The sequence below is a fragment of the Bufo gargarizans genome, chromosome 6 (genome assembly GCF_014858855.1).
Source record: "Bufo gargarizans isolate SCDJY-AF-19 chromosome 6, ASM1485885v1, whole genome shotgun sequence".
Classification (NCBI taxonomy): Eukaryota; Metazoa; Chordata; class Amphibia; order Anura; family Bufonidae; genus Bufo; species Bufo gargarizans.
The window spans coordinates 41,289,236-41,309,866 of NC_058085.1; the positions used below are offsets into that span (position 1 = coordinate 41,289,236).

General features: G+C 44.0%; 1 protein-coding gene and 1 pseudogene across 1 annotated transcript; both read right to left on the bottom strand.

Moving 5' to 3' along the window:
* LOC122939846 overlaps positions 1 to 8,621 on the bottom strand; it is a 213,905-nt pseudogene extending 205,284 nt beyond the window's left edge.
* Positions 1,510 to 18,702, bottom strand: LOC122941957 (gastrula zinc finger protein XlCGF66.1-like). Its single transcript, XM_044299452.1, has 7 exons — positions 18,640 to 18,702; positions 15,635 to 15,784; positions 15,326 to 15,505; positions 15,121 to 15,244; positions 14,943 to 15,037; positions 8,621 to 8,667; positions 1,510 to 1,534 (listed from the first exon to the last, which is right to left on the bottom strand). Exons 2-7 carry the CDS (start codon positions 15,710 to 15,712, stop codon positions 1,510 to 1,512), a joined length of 549 nt encoding a protein of 182 aa, XP_044155387.1. The 5' UTR covers positions 15,713 to 15,784; positions 18,640 to 18,702.
* Positions 18,703 to 20,631: the final 1,929 nt, after the last annotated feature.

The window sequence follows — 20,631 nt, forward strand, 5'->3', positions numbered from 1 at the left end:
GACACTGTGCACACTGCGGTCTCTCCAAATCTCAGGCCTGTCACTGTCGAGTACACAAACTGCACGGCCCACACCATGACATCTTCCTTTTTTCATGCATTTATATTAAAGGGGTTGTCTCAATGTGGGCATTTTGCTAGGATATGCAACTATTGTCTGGTAAACGGAGCCCCGAAAGTGGTGGAGAATGCACTGTGCTTGAGCAGCCGCCCTCCTTTCATTTGTATGGAGCCGACAAAAATAGCCGAGCCCTTGCTTGGCAATTTCAGTCAGGCCCATAGAAGTAAATGGGAACAGTCGCGGGACATGCGTGGTGTGCTCCTATTCACTCCACACCACGCATGACCCTCCAGCCACCACTTTGGCCCGCTCGGTTCTCGATAAAGGTGCGGATCCCAGCGGTTGGTCCTGCACCTATAAGACCCAAATGTCTCTGATCAGACAACTGTTTTAAGTGCTTGTGATTCATATATACAAAGATTATGAAAAGTATATCACTTGAGAGGAACCAATTTCTTGAAATTCATTTCAGGTGTAATTCTGAAGAATCAGTCAGAAGAGGGAACAAATAAATTTGACCAGAATCGAACCTGCTCCCATTGGCCTGATAATCTGTGTATGACTCTCTGGCAGATCTACTCCTTGGCATCAGCTGGAGGAGTGTGATAATGCCACCTGCCACACTGAATACCCTGCACTGGAGGCTGGACAAGCCAGTACACATATCAAACTGGGCCAGTTCCACCCACTGTTCGAATATCCCTCCAGAAGTCCATGGAGTCAGGGGACAGGCTATGTGCTTTTGCTGATATGCATCAGGTTGGCACAGCACTTAAAAAACTTCCATCACATTAAGAAAACTAAATTGGCTGCTGCTGCTGTGGCTTCTGAGACTTATTGTAGGGGTAGCACCACCAGAGAGGTCGGGAGGTTTCTGACTCAGCCAGGTTGGAGATGTCACTTCACGTTCAAAAGGGCCTTTTTAGCCACATAAGAATGGCTGGACAGTCCCCTGGATATGACCAACACCTTTTGCAAGCCATGTTTTTTAATAAAATTGATGCACCATAAATTTATGATGTGTGCCATGCAGGGAACATGTGCTATTTCCACCAAATGAATTGCAGCCACAATGTTCCTGCCATTGTCACCAACTGCGTTGTCCAGTTGTAGATGGAGGAGAGAAATCCAGCAGGAAACTTTCAGATTACCAACTGATCTATGTAGCTTCTCTCGCCCAAGCTAATCAGCTTTAGGACAACATGGCAATAGTTTTAGTTTGCACACCAAAAAGGAGGTAGAAGAAGCGGAAGCAACAATCTGCTCTGTTTTTGTTTGGGATAGGAGTATGTCCATTGAGGAGGACGTGGATAAGCCCCTAGTGTAGGGTACCAGATAATCAGCAATTGCAAGCTCAAGCATGGTGGCCAAGACCATACAGCGTTTTAAGACGACCGGTTCCACTCTCACACTAGCTCATTCTGGTCACAGGAAGTTCAACATGGCACTTCATGGCAAAGAAACCTCTGAGGATCTGAAAAAACAGAAATTCTTGCTCTAGTTAAAGATGGCCTAGGCTATAAAATGATTGCCAACACCTTGAAACTGAGCTGCAGGACGTTGGCCAAGACCATACACTGGTTTAAGTAGACAGGTTGCACTCAGAACAGGCCTCGCCATGGTCGACCAAAGAAGCTGAGTGCACATGCTCATCTCCATATCCAGAGGTTGTCTTTTCAAAATAGACGTATATCGTCATGGAGAAGTGGAAGAGGATTCAAGTGGCAACCTGTGAAGCGCTAGTGAACTTCATGCCCAAGAGCGTTAAGGCCCTGCTGGAAAATAATTGTGGCCACACAAAATATTGACACTTTGGGCACAATTTGGCCATTCTCACTTAGGGGTGTACTCACGCCAGCGGTTTAGACATTAGTGGCTGTGTGTTGAGTTATTTTGAGGGCATGCCAAATTTACACCGTTATACAAGCTGTACACTGACTACTCTACATTGTCTTAAAGTGTCAGGTCTTCAGGGTTGTCCCATGAAAAGATAGAATAAAATATTTACAAAAGTGTGAGGGGTGGACTGACTTTCGTGAGATACTGTAGGTACTAGCAGCAGATCTTGATGATTTGCTTGCCCAAATGCATTTAGCATGGCAGAACATTCCTCAGACAATCATTAGTAACCTCATTGGTAGGATGCCAAGGCGTGTAAGTAAATGTATTTATGCACGTGGCTCATGTTTTGCATGTTTTTCATCATTAACCGCCTCCGGACCACCTAACGCAGGATCGCGGTCCGGAGGCGGCTGTCTGAGGCAGAGTCACGCATATATGCGTCATCTTTCGAGACGCGAGATGACGCTCACAGCCGGCCCGCGCATGCGCATCGCGGGTCGGCAAAAGTTAGAGGGGGGTTACATCATCAGCCTGCCAGCCAATGATCATCGCTGGCAGGCTGATGATTTAAAAAAAAAAAAAAAAAAAAAATCACAAGACATTTAACACCTTATATTTATAAATATACGGTGTTAAATAGCTTCTCTGCTCCTCTGCTGGTTCTTTTGGTCGGTTGGTTCCAGCAGAGGAGCAGATATCACAGTGAGTACACCAAACAGCACACTTAGCCCCCCATCACCCCAATTAACCCCTTGATCGCCCCTGTCAATCACCTAGTGAAAGGGAAAAAAGTGATCAGTGTAAACTGTCACTTTTTTTTCCCACTGGTATTGACTGATAGATTTTAGGATAGTTTAGGCCCCTTGGTTAGGTAGTTAGCAATAGTTTAGCGCCCAGCCCACCGCACCGCAGTCACCGATTAGCGTATCGCTAATCAGCATTTGTACTGTTATAGTATCTGTAAGTGATCAAAACTGATCACAGTCAGATCTATAATAGTATTAGTGTCACCTTAGTTCGCCCTCCACCATAAAACGCAGTGTTTGCCCGATCAGGCCTGATCGGTCGCCCACACGTGCGTTCACCCACGCCCGCCCCGCTGCAGTGACAAAAAATAAAAATTTTTTTTGATCACTGCGGCGATCAAAATAAATAATCAGTTTTGATATTTTTTATCAATCGCAGCGGCCTCCGGTACTTCGCTAGCCTCCCATTTGTAAGACAGGCTTGCTTTTTTTCTTGGATAGTCTCAGGGAACACCCCCTAAATTTAGTAGTCCAAATGTCACACAAGGGGTATTCTTCTGAAGAAGCCTACAGGCTTATGACCCAGTCGGATGAGGAATGGGAACCCTCATCTGACGAATCCAGCGGGTCAGAATATGAACCTGTAGAAAACAGTGGTAGTCTGACACAAAGTTCGGACGAGGAGGTTGAGGTCCCTGATACCACCAGGCGTACCCGGCCCCGTGTTGCTACACCACAGGTTGCGCAGGATCCGCTTCAAGGGGAGCAGAGTGGGGCTGGCGCTGTCGGATTACGTGGTGAGGCATACACCAGCAGCGCAGCCCACCCTGGACCTAGTACCAGCACTGCCGTACAACATGGTGAAGTGGCGAGCACCAGAAGGAGCAGTTGAAGCTGCGGTGGCACGTGCAATAGTTACCCCGTCGCAGCCACCGCACAGACAGGCCCGTAGACCCCCTAGAGTCCCTGAGGTGCTGGCAAACCCTGATTGGCAGTCCCCAACTTCAGCCGCACCATTAGTTCCCCCTTTCACCACCCAGTCTGGAGTTCGGGTTGAGACAGCTCAGATCGGTTCGGCACTGGGATTTTTTGAGCTGTTCTGAACTGTGGAGCTCTTGGACATAGTCGTGGCAGAAACAAAATCGGTATGCCACTCAATTTATGGCTGCCAAACCGGGAAGCTATTATGCCCAACCTTTCTAGTGGAGACCCGTCAAAGTTTCCGAATTAAAAAAATTCTGGACCTTCTCCTCAACATGGGTCTAACCAAAAAGCATGAATTGCGGTCATATTGGTCCACGAACCCAATTCATCACATGCCCATCTTCTCTGCTGCCATGTCCAGGGCACGATTTGAGACCATCCTGCGTTTCCTGCACTTTAGCGACAACACCACCTACCGTCCCAGAGGCCACCCAACTTTTGACCGGCTCCACAAAATTCGGCCCCTCATAGACCACTTCAACAACAAAACTTGCAGATTTGTATACCCCTGAGCAAAACATCTGAGTAGACGAGTCCCTTATACATTTTACCGGGCACCTTGGCTTCAAACAATACATCCCAAGCAAGAGCGCCCGGTATGGGGTCAAATTGTATAAGCTCTGTGAAAGGGCCACAGGCTATACCCACAAATTTCGGATCTATGAGGGTAAAGATCAGACCCTGGAGCCGGTCGGTTGCCCTGACTACCTGGGGAGCAGTGGGAAGACAGTCTGGAACTTAGGGTCAACCTTATTTAGCAAGGGGTACCATCTTTATGTGGACAATTTCTACACAAGTGTGCCCCTCTTCAGGCATTTGTTCCTAGAACAGATTGGCTGCTGTGGCACCGCGCAACCTAGTCGCCGGGGCTTCCCCCAACGGCTCGTTACCACCCGTCTTGCAAGGGGGGAGAGAGCTGCCTTGTGTAACGATGAACTGCTTGCGGTGAAATGGAGAGACAAGCGTGACGTTTACATGCTCTCCTCCATTCACGCAGACACGACAATACCAGTGTCATTGAAAAGCCCCTCTGTGTCCACGACTGTAATTCGCTTATGGGAGGGGTGGACTTCAAAGACCAGATGTTGGCTCCTTATTTAGTTTCCCGACGTACCAGACGCTGGTATAAGAAGGTGTCTGTATATTTAATTCAATTGGCTGTATATAATAGTTTTGTTCTCTACAGTAAGACTGGGAGAACAGGATCCTTCCTCAAGTTTCAGGAAGAGATCATCGAGAACCTCCTGTATCCAGGAGGTTCCGTGGCCCCATCCACCAGTGTAGTGAGCCGTCTACACGAGCGACATTTCCCCAATGTCGTTGCTGGTACCTCAACCCAACCGTCACCCCGAAAAAGATGTTGTGTCTGTAGCAGGAGTGGAATAAGGTGTGACACCCGCTATTTTTGTCCTGACTGCCCTGACCACCCTGCCCTATGCTTTGGGGAGTGTTTCCGGAAGTACCACACACAGGTACACTTAGCATAGGGATTGCATCTCACAGGACAGGCACACAGGACTATTAGGGCCCATTCACACAGAGCTGCTGCAAACCTCTCCTTTCACCTGGGACAAAGTGCATAATGTACTTCGCCACATCTTTTGGCGATTTGCGCTTTGCACATTGTCCCATGGGGAAGGAGAGGTTTGTCCTATAAAAAGGTAAAAATAATAAAAATAAATAAAAATAAAAATCACCAGTAGGCAAAAAAGTTAACGTTCTGTTCAAAAAGTTTAATAAAGTTTATATGTTCCATTCAAATGTTATTATAAAGTTAATTTATTGCTTTGCGGCCTGGTTTTTTCTTTTTTGTTTTGTTATTTTTACCTTCCAGGTGGACCAACCGATCGACTAGCTGCAGCACTGATGTGCATTCTGACAGAAGCATTGCGCTGCTGTCAGTTTACACAAAAGTCGGTGTATGCGGCGCTGCAAGACGAGATTTCTCCTCTGCAGTAAAAGATACGTTTGCCGAGGCATATCAGCTGAGGGGGCGGCGGTGTTCATATGCTTTGGCAAACACTTTGTATATAAAAAAAAAATAATCAAAAAAAATCCCGGCAATGATTATTCATCCATGTGAATAGAGAAATCGGGTTTGCCAGGGCATACGAGCTAAGTAGGTATGGATGTTGGACGGAGCTCCAGACGCCTTTCCCCTCCTTTTTTTTTTTGAGCAGAGATTTTTTCATCCACATTGATCGATGCGAATGAAGAAATCTGTGCCGTTCATTTTTTCTTTCAGCCCAGAGGCTGAACGTAAAAAAAAAATCTCATTACCTGAGTGCTCAATATAAGGAGAATAGCAGAAACTCCAAATGCTGGCCATACATGTAATGATTGCGGAGACCCTCAAATGCCAGGGCAGTACAAACACCCCACACACCCCAAGGTATTCGCTGAGGGCCATATTGAGTCCATGAAAGATTGACATTTTTGTTAGCGGAAAGGGAGACTTTGTGAGGAAAAAAAAAAAAAGATTTAAAAAAAAATAATTATAATTTCCGCTAGCTTGTGCCCAAAAAATTTATAAATAAAATTCTATGAACTCCCCATGCCCCTTATTGAATACCTTGGGGTGTCTTCTTTCCAAAATGGGGTCACTTGTGGGGTATTTATACTGCCCTGGCATTTTAGGGGCCCTAAAGTGTGAGAAGAAGTCTGGGATCCAAATGTCTAAAAATGCCCTCCTAAAAGGAATGTGGGCCCCTTTGCGCATCTAGGCTGCAAAAAAGTGTCACACATGTGGCATCGCCGTACTCAGGAGAAGTAGGGCAATGTGTTTTGGGGTGTCATTTTACATATACCCATGTTGGGTGAGAAAATATTTTGGTCAAATGCCAACTTTGTATATAAAAAAAAAAAAAAAAAAAAGGGGAAAAGTTGTCTTTTGCCGAGATATTTCTCTCACCCAGCATGGGTATATGTAAAAAGACACCCCAAAACACATTGCCCAACTTCTCCCGAGTACGGCGATACCACATGTGTGACACTTTTTTGCAGCCTAGGTGGGCAAAGGGGCCCACATTCCAAAGAGCACCTTTCGGATTTCACAGGCCATTTTTTACACATTGTGATTTCAAACTACTTCTCACACATTAGGGCCCCTAAAATGCCAGTGCAGTATAACTACCCCACAAGTGACCCCATTTTGGAAAAAAAAGACACTCCAAGGTATTTCGAGATGGGCATAGTGAGTTCATGGAAGTTTACATTTTTTGTCACAAGTTAGTGGAATATGAGACTGTCACGGACGGTGTACAGGAAACAAGGCAAAGCAACATGTATAAATGACTCGCTGGATCCAAAAGCTAAGGAACCAAGGGAGACCCCTGCAGGAGACCTGGCACTTTCCCTGGCTGCTCAGCGTATGCAAAGATCCTAATGGTGGAGGTTTGCATATCCACGAACCTTGACTATAAAGCCCTGAGCACCCTACAATAGTGAGGGGACACGACCACCGGCTCCCTACACAACATACGGAGGGAGTCAGGGTCACCTGGAATCCAGCAAACAGAAAATAAACGATAAAGGTACAACACTTAGCTTTGTAGCAGACAGGAGAACAAGGTCAGCATGCACACACACTCCAGGAAGTAGTATAAGCCGCCCAGAAAAGCCTTCTGGGGAGGAATTTTAAAAGGAAGCAATTAGTCCAACACATGACAGCTGAGAGAGGCTAACGAGAGGAGGAGCTGAATACCACAACACAGAAACTCAAGGAGGAGGTTCTGAAAGGCCTCTGTCAGAGCTTCTCAGCTGTCTGGTTGTGACAGAGACTTTGTAAGGAAAAATAATAATAATAATAAATCATAATTTTTCGCTAACTTGTGACAAAAAATAAAAACTTCCATGAACTCACTATGCCCATCAGCGAATACCTTGGGGTGTCTACTTTCCGAATTGGGGTTATTTGTGGGGTTTTTCTACTGTCTGGGTATTGTAGAACCTCAGGAAACATGACAGGTGCTCAGAAAGTCAGAGCTGCTTCAAAAAGCGGAAATTCACATTTTTGTACCATAGTTTGTAAATGCTATAACTTTTACCCAAACCATTATTTTTTTTACCCAAACATTTTTTTTTATCAAAGACATGTAGAACAATAAATTTTGCGAAAAATTTATATATAGATGTCGTTTTCTTAAAGAAAAAAATTTTACAACTGAAAGTGAAAAATGTCTTTTTTTTTGTAAAAATTTCTGTAAATTTCGATTAACAACAAAAAAAAGTAAAAATGTCAGCAGCAATGAAATACCACCAAATGAAAGCTCTATTAGTGAGAAGAAAAGGAGGTAAAATTCATTTGGGTGGTAAGTTGCATGACCGAGCGATAAATGGTGAAAGGAGTGTAGTGCAGAAGTGTAAAAAGTGCTCTGGTCATTAAGGGTGTTTAAGCTAGGGGAGCTGAAAGGGGTTCTCCAAGATTTTCCTCAACATAGGTCACCAATATAAGATCAGCAGAGGTCCGGTCCCTGCACCCCCACCAATCAGCTGCCTGAGGCTGCTCACCGGAGCTCCGGTTAATACAAAGGCTCCTCACAGCTTACCAAGCACAGTGCCGTCTGTTGAATAGTAGCTGTACACTCGAATGTGACTAATCTGTGCCTAGGCCATATGACCGATGAACATCACATTGCATGGCCAGGAAGAGGCCTAAGAGGGCGCAGAGCACTGTGTCCTCTCCATACATCTGACCAACAAGGCTGCTGATCTGATAATAATTACCTCTCCTGAGGATGGACTATATACATCATATACATACTGTATATCACCTATAACGCTGTCACATTTCCATCCATATTTAATTAGAATTTAAGCTGAATCAGTGAATAATGCTGAAAAAACTGACATTTTTAAGTTCTGTCTTCTGTAACGAGTAGAAAGAGTAGAATCTGTGAGTCTTCTCTGCTTTACTTACTGGTCACTACTCACCTGGGCGGTTATCTGTAGGAATGTCCTCTGTACTCTGCTCATCACTCCTCACATCTGTCTCTGTAGGATTAATATTGTTCAGATCTTCACCTGGATCCACAAGCTGTGAAAGAAATATTGTAGAAGTCATCAGACGGTTGGAGAAGTCACGTAGAAGGTTTTATATGACCTGAAAAGACGACCAAAAATGACCGGACAGCAGGAGTTATCTGACCCAAATATCTGCAGGTCTCCTGTATAAATCCAATCTGATTGGTTGGAATAACAAAGCAGTTTGCAATGCAGGGAGAGAAGCCCTTATATTCCACCCCTAACATTACATTGTGTGTATATAACATTACATTGTTTGTGCACCTGTCGCCCTTGCTGGCCGTCCCAGGGCTGTGAAGCCGGTAAGCCAAAGTTCTTTCGGTCCATGGCTTGGAATGGGCATAATCATCTGCTCAGAAAGTCAGATCGGAATGGGCATAATCATCTGCTCTGCTGCAGCCAATGACTGGATTCAGGGGTTACATGTCCACAAGAAACACATCACCACTAGAGCCAGTCACTGGCTGCAGTAAAGCAGGTGACCATGCCTGGGCCGGCGAGGGAGCAAGCAACATTTACTGTAAGATGGACACACAGGAGCTGGCACACATAACTGGAGCTAAGGGTAGCAGGTACATATCACTCTTCCCATAGTAGAGGCTGCGGACACATGTAAAAAGTTACTTATTCCTGAACGAACCCTTTATTGCTGTCTACCAGTTTGGAGATGACTGCAGGCATGAAGATACTGTATCTAGTATAAGGGACAGGGGAGAACACAGGAGAGGTGAGGACTGATTATCTATCACCACTAGAACACCCTGCTTATCACTGTTTATAGTAAAAGGACTGGAGAGAACACAGGAGGGGTGAGAACCGATTATCTATCACCACTAGATCATCCTGATTATCACTGCTCTTAGTGTATGGACAGGAGAGAACACAGGAGAGAAAAGAGAACTGATCATCTATCACTACTAGATTATTCCTGATTATCACTGTCTATAGTATAAGGACACAGTGGTGTAACTAGAGTTCTATGGGCCCCAGGGCAAAATTTGGATTGGGCCTCCACCCTCCCCATTATATGTCTGAATGGGTTTTAGTACACTGCCACTGATCACTACACCGTAAGGCTCCCTACAATGTCGTAGTATCTACATGTCCCCAGCAATAATAATGTCCTGGTTGTGTTACCAGTATTAACCACCTCAGCCCCCCTAGCTTAAAACACCCTTAATGACCAGACCACTTTTTACAATTCTGCACTACACTACTTTCACCGTTTATTGCTCGGTCATGCAACTTACCACCCAAATGAATTTTACCTCCTTTTCATCTCACTAATAGAGCTTTCATTTGGTGGTATTTTATTGCTGCTGACATTTTTACTTTTTTTGCTATTTAATCGAAATTTAACAGAATTTTTGAAAAAAAAATGACATTTTTCACTTTCAGTTGCAATTAAAAAAAAAAAACAAAAAAAACGACATCTATATATAAATTTTCTCTAATTCTTTATTGTTCTACATGTCTTTGATTAAAAAAAAAAAGTTTGGGGAAAAAAAAATGGTTTGGGTAAAAGTTATAGCGTTTACAAACTATGGTACAAAAATGTGAATTTCCGCTTTTTGAAGCAGCTCTGACTTTCTGAGCACCTGTCATGTTTCCTGAGGTTCTACAATGCCCAGACAGTAGAAAAAACCAACAAATAACCCCATTTCGGAAAGTAGACACCCTAAGGTATTCGCTGATGGGCATAGTGAGTTCATAGAACTTTTTATTTTTTGTCACAAGTTAGCGGAAAATGAATTATTTTTTTTCTTACAAAGTCTCATATTCCACTAACTTGTGACAAAAAATAACAACTTCCATGAACTCACTATGCCCATCAAGAAATACCTTGGGTGTCATCTTGTGGGGTCACTTGTGGGGTAGTTATACTGCCCTGGCATTTTAGGGGCCCAAATGCGTGCAAAGTAGTTTGAAATCAAAATCTGTAAAAAATGGCCTGTGAAATCCGAAAGGTGCTCTTTGGAATGTGGGCCCCTTTGCCCACCTAGGCTGCAAAAAAAGTGTCACACACGTGGTATCGCCGTACTCAGGAGAAGTTGGGCAATGTGTTTTGGGGTGTATTTTTACATATATGTTGGGTGAGATAAATATCTTGGTCAAATGCCAACTTTGTATAAAAAAAATGTGAAGTTGTCTTTTGCCGAGATATTTATCTCACCCAGCATGGGTATATGTAAAATGACACCACAAAACACATTCCCCAACTTCTCCCGAGTACGGCGATACCACATGTGTGACACTTTTTTGCAGCCTAGGTGGGCAAATGGGCCCACATTCCAAAGAGCACCTTTCGGATTTCACAGGCCATTTTTTACAGATTTTGATTTCAAACTACTCCGCACGCATTTGGGCCCCTAAAATGCCAGGGCAGTATAACTACCCCACAAGTGACCCCATTTTAGAAAGAAGACACCCCAAGGTATTTTGTGATGGGCATAGTGAGTTCATGGAAGTTTGTATTTTTTGTCACAAGTTAGTGGAATATGAAACTTTGTAAGGAAAATAAATAAATAAATAAATCATCATTTTCCGCTAACTTGTGACAAAAAATTTAAAATTCTAGGAACTCACCATGCCCCTCACGGAATACCTTGGGGTGTCTTCTTTTTAAAATGGGGTCACTTGTGGGGTAATTATACTGCCCTGGCATTTTAGGGGCCCTAATGTGTGCGGAGTAGTTTGAAATCAAAATCTGTAAAAAAAATGCCCTGTGAAATCCGAAAGGTGCTCTTTGGAATGTGGGCCCATTTGCCCACCTAGGCTGCAAAAAAGTGTCACACATCTGGTATCGCCGTACTCAGAAGAAGTAGGGCAATGTGTTTTGTGGTGTCATTTTACATATACCCATGCTGGGTGAGAGAAATATCTCGGCAAAAGACAACTTTTCCCATTTTTTTATACAAAGTTGGCATTTAACCAAGATATTTATCTCACCCAGCATGGGTATATGTAAAAGGACACCCCAAAACACATTACCCAACTTCTCCTGAGTACGGCGATACCACATGTGTGACACTTTATTGCAGCCTATGTGGGCTAAGGAGCCCAAATTCCTTTTAGGAGGGCATTTTTAGACATTTGGATCCCAGACTTCTTCTCATGCTTTAGGGCCCCTAAAATGCCAGGGCAGTATAAATACCCCACATGTGACCCCAGTTTGGAAAGAAGACACCCCAAGGTATTCAATGAGGGGCATGGCGAGTTCAAAGTCTCCCTTTCCGCTAACTTGGGACAAAAATTTAAATCTTTCATGGACTCAATATGCTCCTCACGGAATACCTTGGGGTGTCTTCTTTCCGAAATGGGGTCACATGTGAGGTATTTATACTGCCCTGGCATTTTAGGGGCCCTAAAGCGTGAGAAGAAGTCTGGAATATAAAGGTCTAAAAATTTTTACGCATTTGGATTCCGTGAGGGGTATGGTGAGATTCATGTGAGATTTTATTTTTTGACACAAGTTAGTGGAATATGAGACTTTGTAAGAAAAAAATAAATAAATTTCCGCTAACTTGTGCCAAAAAAAATAAAAATGTCTGAATGGAGTCTTACAGGGGGGTGATCAGGGAGTCTATATGAAGTGATCAGGGGTTAATAAGTGACCGGGGGGGGGGGGTGTAGTGTAGTGTGGTGCTTGGTGCTACTTATTACAGAGCTGCCTGTGTCCTGTGGTGGTCGATCCAAGCAAAAGGGACCACCAGAGGACCTGTTAGGGGTTAAAAAAAACGCATCTACAGCCTGCCAGCGAACGATAGCCGATGGCAGGCTGTAGATTCACTCGCTTACCGGCCGATCCTGTGAACGCGCGTTCACAGGAAATCTCGCATCTCGCGAGATGACGCGCCTAGGAGGAATGAATCGACCGCCGCCAGGACGCATCCCTGCGTTAGGCGGTCGGGAAGCAGTTAAAGAGGACCTGTCACCGCTCCTAACATGCCTGTTTTAATAGCTTCATGCATTCCCCATGTAATAGAAATTCTGGATCTATTCTTATGGCTCTATGTTGTGTAATTCCTTTATTATTCCTGCTAGAAGTTATGAATGAATTGGTATTAGTCTTCAGTAAGGGTACAGAGGGGTGGTCACCAGTTTAGGGTGTGTACCTGCACAGTCTAAAAATGGCAATACTGATTGGATAGAGGCAAACTGTGCAGGTACACCCCCCCCCCCCCCAACCAACTGGTTACCGCCCCTCTGTACCCTTACTGAAGGCTAATACCAATTTATTCCTAACACAGTAGAAATAATAAAGGAATTACATGGGGAATGCATGAAGCTATTGAAACAGGCCTGTCAGGAGCGGTGAAAGGTCCTCTTTAATAATGCCTCTGACAGTGTCTTCAGTAATAGAAATGCCCCCCATACTTCCCCAGTCCACAATCTCATCCTCATTGTCCTCAATAATAATTTAGCACTTTTTCATGAGCCAGGGAGAACTGTGGACAAGAACTACTACTCCTAGCCGGTACTGATACCGCTGCTACCACCCACATTCTAACTCTGGGAGGACGAGTAGAGATGAGTGAATCGAATCCCACGAAGTGGAATTCGATCCAAATTTCAGGATAAATTTGATTAGCCTAGAAGCCGAATTTCCTTGTGCTTCGTGTCAATAAATTGATTAATCCTAAAATTCAAACTTACCGCCTCAATTTGCGCACGAAGGGCCACCAGACTACATCTTGCTTGAAGATCTCAGGCTGGAATCCCATGCGGTGGGAGATTACGTCATCACGCCGGACAGCGTAATGACGTAATGTCGCGCCGCACAGGATTTCAGCCGTGATCTTCAAGCAAGATGGCGGCGGCCAGCCTGTCGAGTGCAAATGGAGGCAGTAAGTTCATAAAATTAACAATAAAAAACTAAATTAAAATAACTTAGATGCCGCGATCATGTATAAATGCGGCATCTGAGGGGTACAATGACGAGGGCGGCGCTATCGAAGCTCCCCGTCATTGCACCCGCTACTTACAAAAAAAAAAAAATGCGCTTCGTGGCGGAGTAAATCATCACGAGGCAAATTTTGTGAAATTCGGCACATCAGCTGAATCAAAATTTGCTCATCTTTAAGGACGAGGCATGGGTCTTTCGTTTTGTACTCTCCCATTTTTTAGACATATTAGGAGACCTATAATTGAATAGTCAGGGGTTTGGTACACAGATTATGAAACGGTACTAGCAAAATTGCAAGTGTGTTTTCTATAATTTAAAGACAGAGGCTCAATTATAGAGTAATACAACTTTTTTTTTTTTTTTCACTTAGATGGACTGTGCAAGTGCATAGTTATTACTTTTCTTTTTTTTTTTTTACAGGTTTTCTTTTTCAAAACCTCAAGTTGCTACATAGGCTTATTGCCAGCACCGCACCCCAAATAGCATTCTGCTGCTATGCTGAGCAATTGCACATTATTGGAAGGGCCTTATATTCATGTTATCTTAGTAATGTACTTCATTCACCGGTTCCGTTCTCTTCCCTGCGTAAATTCTAAACAAAAATAATGTGGTCCAGTCCCTAAACTTGTCACCCACTGGCCATTGATAAATAAATTACTAGTTTTGGTGGCACTGCAGTGGAGTGCTCGTCAGCCGCTACGGTCACGTTTCAAGTTCCATGCAGTCACGTGGTATAGATACAGTTGAAGCAGCTCACGTATACCATGTGACCGCATGGCACTGTAAACATGTGACCGTAGCGGGGACTCGCCCTCCACGGTAGAGGTTTGTTAGTGCTTGCTAACAAACAGACGTACAGAATCTACCTCCTGATGGAAGTGTGTGTGTGGGAAACTTTAGAAAACTGCTGGCGAGTTAGAATTATATGTGCTGATGAAAATAATCCTACATAGCTTTTCCAATAATCAACTGCCAATATTATATTATACTCTATGCAAGTAAGAAGGGTGACTTGTATCTAGATGTACTAGAATGGAATCCGTGTTCATGTTCAAGCTGACAAGCCGAGCACAACTATGGTTGACCGTTTGTAGTATTGCATGGTCCTGGCCGAGGAAATCTCAGAAAACTGTTGTGCCACTCTTGTGCAACCACAAAAGATCTGCAGCAGTTCACAGTGGAGGCCATTTAAACGTCTGTACAGGCAGATAATTGTGAGAAGATACAGACAACATGTAATGTCTATGGTCAGCTGTAATCCTGCCATCTCCACCTTACTCATTATACAAGGATAAAACATATAATACTGGTGGATAAAACAAGACTGAACACAAGATCTTCACAGCCTTCTCCAGATCATAGGGGACATTATCTCCATCTACCTGATCATCCTGTGGGACATTGTGATGTTCTTCTGAACCATCCTGTGGAAGAAGAGGACTGGGACATCTCTCTGGTGTTCCTCTTTTCTTCTTTACTGCAGGAAACACATCCAGTAACTGAATTAATTTCTTGCATAAAGATAATGAGAGGACGTGTGTATTTAGTCATGTCTATTACCTGTTGATGTGAGGGGCCAGTGATCCTCCTTTATGATGTCCTTGTACAGATCTTTATGTTCTTCTAAATACTCCCACTCCTCCATGGAGAAATAGACGGTGACATCCTGACACCTTATAGAAACCTGACAACACAATGATACAGTCATCACCCAGATCCCTTCATAGCATTCCTGTATAATGTCCCGCATTCCCAGCAGTGTCACCTCTCCAGTCAGCAGCTCAATCATCTTGTTGATGAGTTCTAGGATCTTCTCTCTATTGATTTCCTCGTGTATCAGGAGGTGAGGTGGGGGCCCCGTGATAGGGCTCAGGGTTCTTACCCATCCTTCAGACACAGGGTCCTGACAGCGCTCACTAGAGGTCTTCTTCACTACTGTGTAGTCCTGGTTATGGAGAGACACAGTAATAAATATCACTACATACATCTCTAGAGTCCCTCACCTCTCCAGTCATGTCCATCTGTTAGTTACATAGATAAGATGATATAACGTTACATCATCAGAATCTCTCACCTCTCCAGTAAGCCGGAAGAGGATCTCTAGGGTGAGATTTATTATCCTTTCTGCCATCTTGTCCTTGTCCCTATCCATCTTTGATGGGTCAATCAGGAGAAGGATCTTATATAGAAGATATCCACTGAGCGGATCCTATATTGTAGGAACCTGAATGGAAAGAAGAGGAGACTATGTAAAATCCTACAAAATCCCATGTAAAATACAATTCCTGGAGATAATAAGACGAGACATCGGAGGAGATAATAAAGTGTAGATTTTGCGTTCTCTCTTTTTATAGTGATCGAAACATGTGTGAGGTCAAGGCAGTTTCATGGTATGTCACACCTTCACATGACCCTACAGCCAATAGAAGACGTCATCAGTGATGCCACAGCATGTGACCACAATAGGCCTCAATGGTCAGGTCACATACATACGGCCATCGGAGCTCCAACCAATATTGTCGTTGCAGTGATGTAAACAGACTGAAGAGACCACAGGAGCCTCAGTGCTGGAGCAGTGGAGGATTCTACAGGTCCAATCAGGGTAATCGTAAAACGCAGCGGAATATGTTGGCGATACATAAAGCTATTATTACTACTATCTAGACAGACATTGGGTTGGCAGATTAGGCGTTTGGCAGCTCCTCACGACCACACAGATGTTGTAGTTTAATAGACTTATTTGTAACAAGCAGCATGACAATATACAGAGGTCCTTAAAGGGTTTCTCCAGCGTGTACTCAGGATAGGTCTTCAATAAAAGATCAATGTAGAGGTCCAACTCCCAACGCCCCTGAACAATCAGCAGGTGGCACTTATACAGATACATGTATATGTGGTTACACAAAAATTTTAATTACATGCTAATATGAAAGCATTCAGATCCAGGTGCTGGCTTGAAAAATGTACAATGTTTCCAATAAAGTTTGTATAATCGCTGTGCTTTTTTTTGGACCTCCCTAATGTATTTTTCGGACATATTATTCCCTGTTTCAGCTGCACAGCTAGATGCATTTCACCAAGAAGCAGGGAACATATCACTTCTGTGAAATCTGCCATCACTGTATTGCTTTGATGTCCATTTCTTTACTTCACACTATGTTTTCAGCTCCCGACCTCGCAGAAAAGATAAGGAGGAGAAAATCACACTTACAGAAAGGCAGAGGAGTTTCCTGATTAAAACATTCGGTGCCTGGGCTCCAGATGTTTTGTCTCAGGTCCCAAATGTACTGCCTGCCAGATAGATACAACTGTATCGCTGTCCTCAGAGGCAATACAATTGAATCTAATGCATTGGAAGAGCTGAAGGAACTGTGAGGAAATCACAGTCCATGTGATCAGTGCTGAAGGCAGTGGCTGAGGACCTGCGATGATGTCTCCATCATGTGACCAGTGCAGGAAAGGATGGCGCTCTGCAGTGAAGAGAAGTCCTGGGGAAAAAGCTGTGGCGAGGTCTGCTACATGTGGAGAGGTAAGTGAAGGGAAGGGTTCGGTGTGAGAGCCAGAGTAATGCTGGGGGTTGTGGTTATTTAACTGGGACTGTATGTTAGGACTAAAGAGAGGGATGTTATTTACATGGGACTGAATGTTGAAGGTGACTGTGGCAGGGTGATGTTGTTTACATGGGATTGCATCTTGGAGGCGGCTGGGGAGGGGGTGATGTTATTTACATGGGACTGTATATTGGAGGGGCTGAGGAATTATAATTTCTGAGGAGACTAAAGGGGAGGCAAATATAAATACTGGGGGCACTGCAGAGGGCATTATAACAGCAGAGGGCAGTATAAGTTCTGGTGGTTCTGTGAGGCAGTATAAATACTGGAGGGCTATTCTACTAATAAAGGCACTCTTGAGGAGCATTATTTCTGTAGGGGGCAGTATTACTACTGAGGACACTCTAGAAGGGAATTACTATTGGGACTTTGAGGAGCACTAATACTATGGGGGGCACAGCAAGCAGTTTCCGGGTCGCCATCTTTTGAGTCTATGTTACTAGGGATGGATCTTGTCCGACAACAGGCAGCGGATGGCAACTTATGTGGAAGCGAGAACCCAGTGTGCGAGATGTTACAGCTTTTCCAGGTGGATAAATGGGGTGAACCAACAGAAAAAAAATGGTATGGTGTTAGGCAGGAAGTGCTCAAATCCATATGCAGTTGTGCATGTATATACAGGGGAGCAAATCCTGCACTTGTAGCCCATTGCTAATGGCGATCCCCAGCAAAAATGCATACTTTGGAGGATGCCCGTAGTGGACCACAAGTACCACAATAGACGTCCTACACAAGATAGCAATTATGTGGATGTGATAACCAATATAATAAAATTTGCAAAGACAGGTGCACTCTGCGGTCTTACTAAACCTTCATACGGATGTTCAAATTGAGAGATTAGCCAACATATCCTACTGTGGAGGACATGTCTGAGCCCAAGCACCACGCCAAGGATTCCCAAGTAGCTTGGGACCTAACACTCACCTACCTGTGCCATATGGGCAATACCAGGGGCGAATTACAGGAGCGCAAGGTCCCACTTTGTGGTACTTGTGGTCCACTGGGGGCATCCTCCACTGTATGCATTTTTGCTGGGGATCGCCATTAGTAAGACCGCAGAGTGCACCTGTCTTTGCAAATGTTATTATATGGATAAATGAAGTGATCTAGAAATTTGCTATTTAAGCTACAATTATATGAAATCTAAATGCCAAGCACGGGCGGTGCACTAGGCACTGTATAAGGAACCGCTCTGCACCTTTGTGGGTTATGGCGGTCACTAACTTTCACGAATCTCAGCGTCCTTCAGCTACAAGCATACAATGTGCACCTCGTGCAGCAAATAAATACAGTTCTAGTCTGAACAAGTCTCTAAGGATCGCTCAGAAATAACTGCAGCTGCAACAGAAACTGCACAACCATAAAACTCCACCACTTTATCAGCGCTCCAATACAAAAACGTGTTATGTCCTTATAAACCCACGTATCTAAAGAAATGTATCTATAACATGCTGGGCAGTGCACCTACCGTTACATGGTGCACCTCGCTGGATACTGCCGCCTGCTCTCGCTCAGTAGTGATGGATTAACATCTGCCGGGACGGTTCGCGAATGCGATCGTGATCAAATGTTCACGAACCGCAAGTTCGCGGCTGGTCCCATTCATTTTAATGGCAGGCGAACCTGAAAAACCTTTAGCTCATATTTGCAGCCAAGAAATAATTACTAGAAGTGCACAAATAGTCGCACAACATGGACAGTGACACCAGATGTATTATTCAAATTTGCGATCTCCATTCGTTATTTTTTTAAATGCAAAATATCGGCAATATAATTTTTACGTACACGCAAATGCACTATACAGTACCCAAATGCACTATAAAGAAAGTATATTGGTATATAACACCCCGCTTCTATCAGTTTTCTGGGGGGGGGGGGCAACTGGTATATCACACCAGTAGAAATTATTTGTCCCAATAACGTTTGTCCCTCTATATACCTGCAGTATCGCAGCAGAACCGCACACGACTGCCGCACAATACAAATGCACTGTAATATACCGTCTAACATAGAAAGTATATTATAACATTGTACAAGGAAGGCAATCCGTTAGAATATACATGAAGATAAAATGTAACCTTTAATAATGTTACTATGAGGGTCCATTCACATGGATCCGCAAAACACGCAGTGCTCCAGACTAAAAGAAATACCTAGTAGCCATTGGCTCCTGAACTGAAAAATTTAGGAGCCAAATCAAATTTTTAGTCGCCAAATCGAAACCGAATCAAAATTTGGGTATCGTGACAATGCTACGCCGATCAGATCGGCGTAGGGTTGTTTCGATACCAAAATTTTGATTCGCTTTCGTCACCATAAAAAAAGTATTGCGATACTCCATACCGCGAAAAAAAAAAAGAAAGCCACGTGCATTTCGCATTTTATGTAACGTTCGGCCCATAATAGCACAGTCCTATCCTATTTTTTGGGGTGACAAGGTGACAAAAAAATGGCGAATGCTTACCGCATAGGAGATATTTTTTAAATAATTTAATAGTTTGGACAGCGCTATGTAATATGTTTTTTTATTTATTGTTTCTAGATTTTATATGTAAAATTGGGAAAGGGGGGGGGGGTTTAAACTTAATAATTTTAGGGTACTTTCACACTAGCGTTTTTTCTTTTCCGGCATAGAGTTCTGTCCTAGGGGCTCTATACCAGAAAAGAACTGATCAGTTTTATCCCCCATGCATTCTGAATGGATGAGTAATCCGTTAGGATGCATCAGGACGTCTTCAGTTCAGTCATTTGACTGTTCAGGGCGGATAATATGGCAGCATGCTCCGGTTTTACCTCCGGCGGAAAAAAAAAAATAGAAGAAGATTTGCCTGAATGCCGGATTGCAGCATTTTTCCTCATAGGAATGTATTAGTGCCAGATCTGTGTTATCAAAATACCGGAAAGCACCCGCCACTAATCCGGACCCATGTCACTTCTATGGGGCTGTTGCACATGAGCCTCTGCTTTTCACGCCTCAACTTGTGCGTTGCTGGTGAAAATCGCAGCATGCTCTATGTTGTGTGTTTTTCCACGGCAGCGCAGGCCCCATAGAAGTTAAATGGTGGCCTGTCGTGAAATCGAAGCATCCGCATGCAGAAGTGCGGAAGGGTGCGGGTGCGATTTTCATGCATGGTGCTTGGATGAAAGTGCCTTGTCCACTGTATTATTTTCCCTTATAACATGGTTATAAGGGAAAATTAAATAGCATTCTTTATGCTAGGAATGCATAGTAGAAGGTCAATATAATAACATATATTACACCCCAGTATAATAAACATTGGTGGGGCAGTAGCGCCCCCCAACACCCCAGTATAATAAACATTGGTGGCGCAGTGCGCCCCCCCAATATAATAACAGTGGTGGCGCAGTGCGCCCCACACCCCCCAACACCCCAGTATAATAATCATTGGTGGCGCAGTGCGCCCCCCCTCAATAAATAATCATTGGTGGCGCAGTGCGC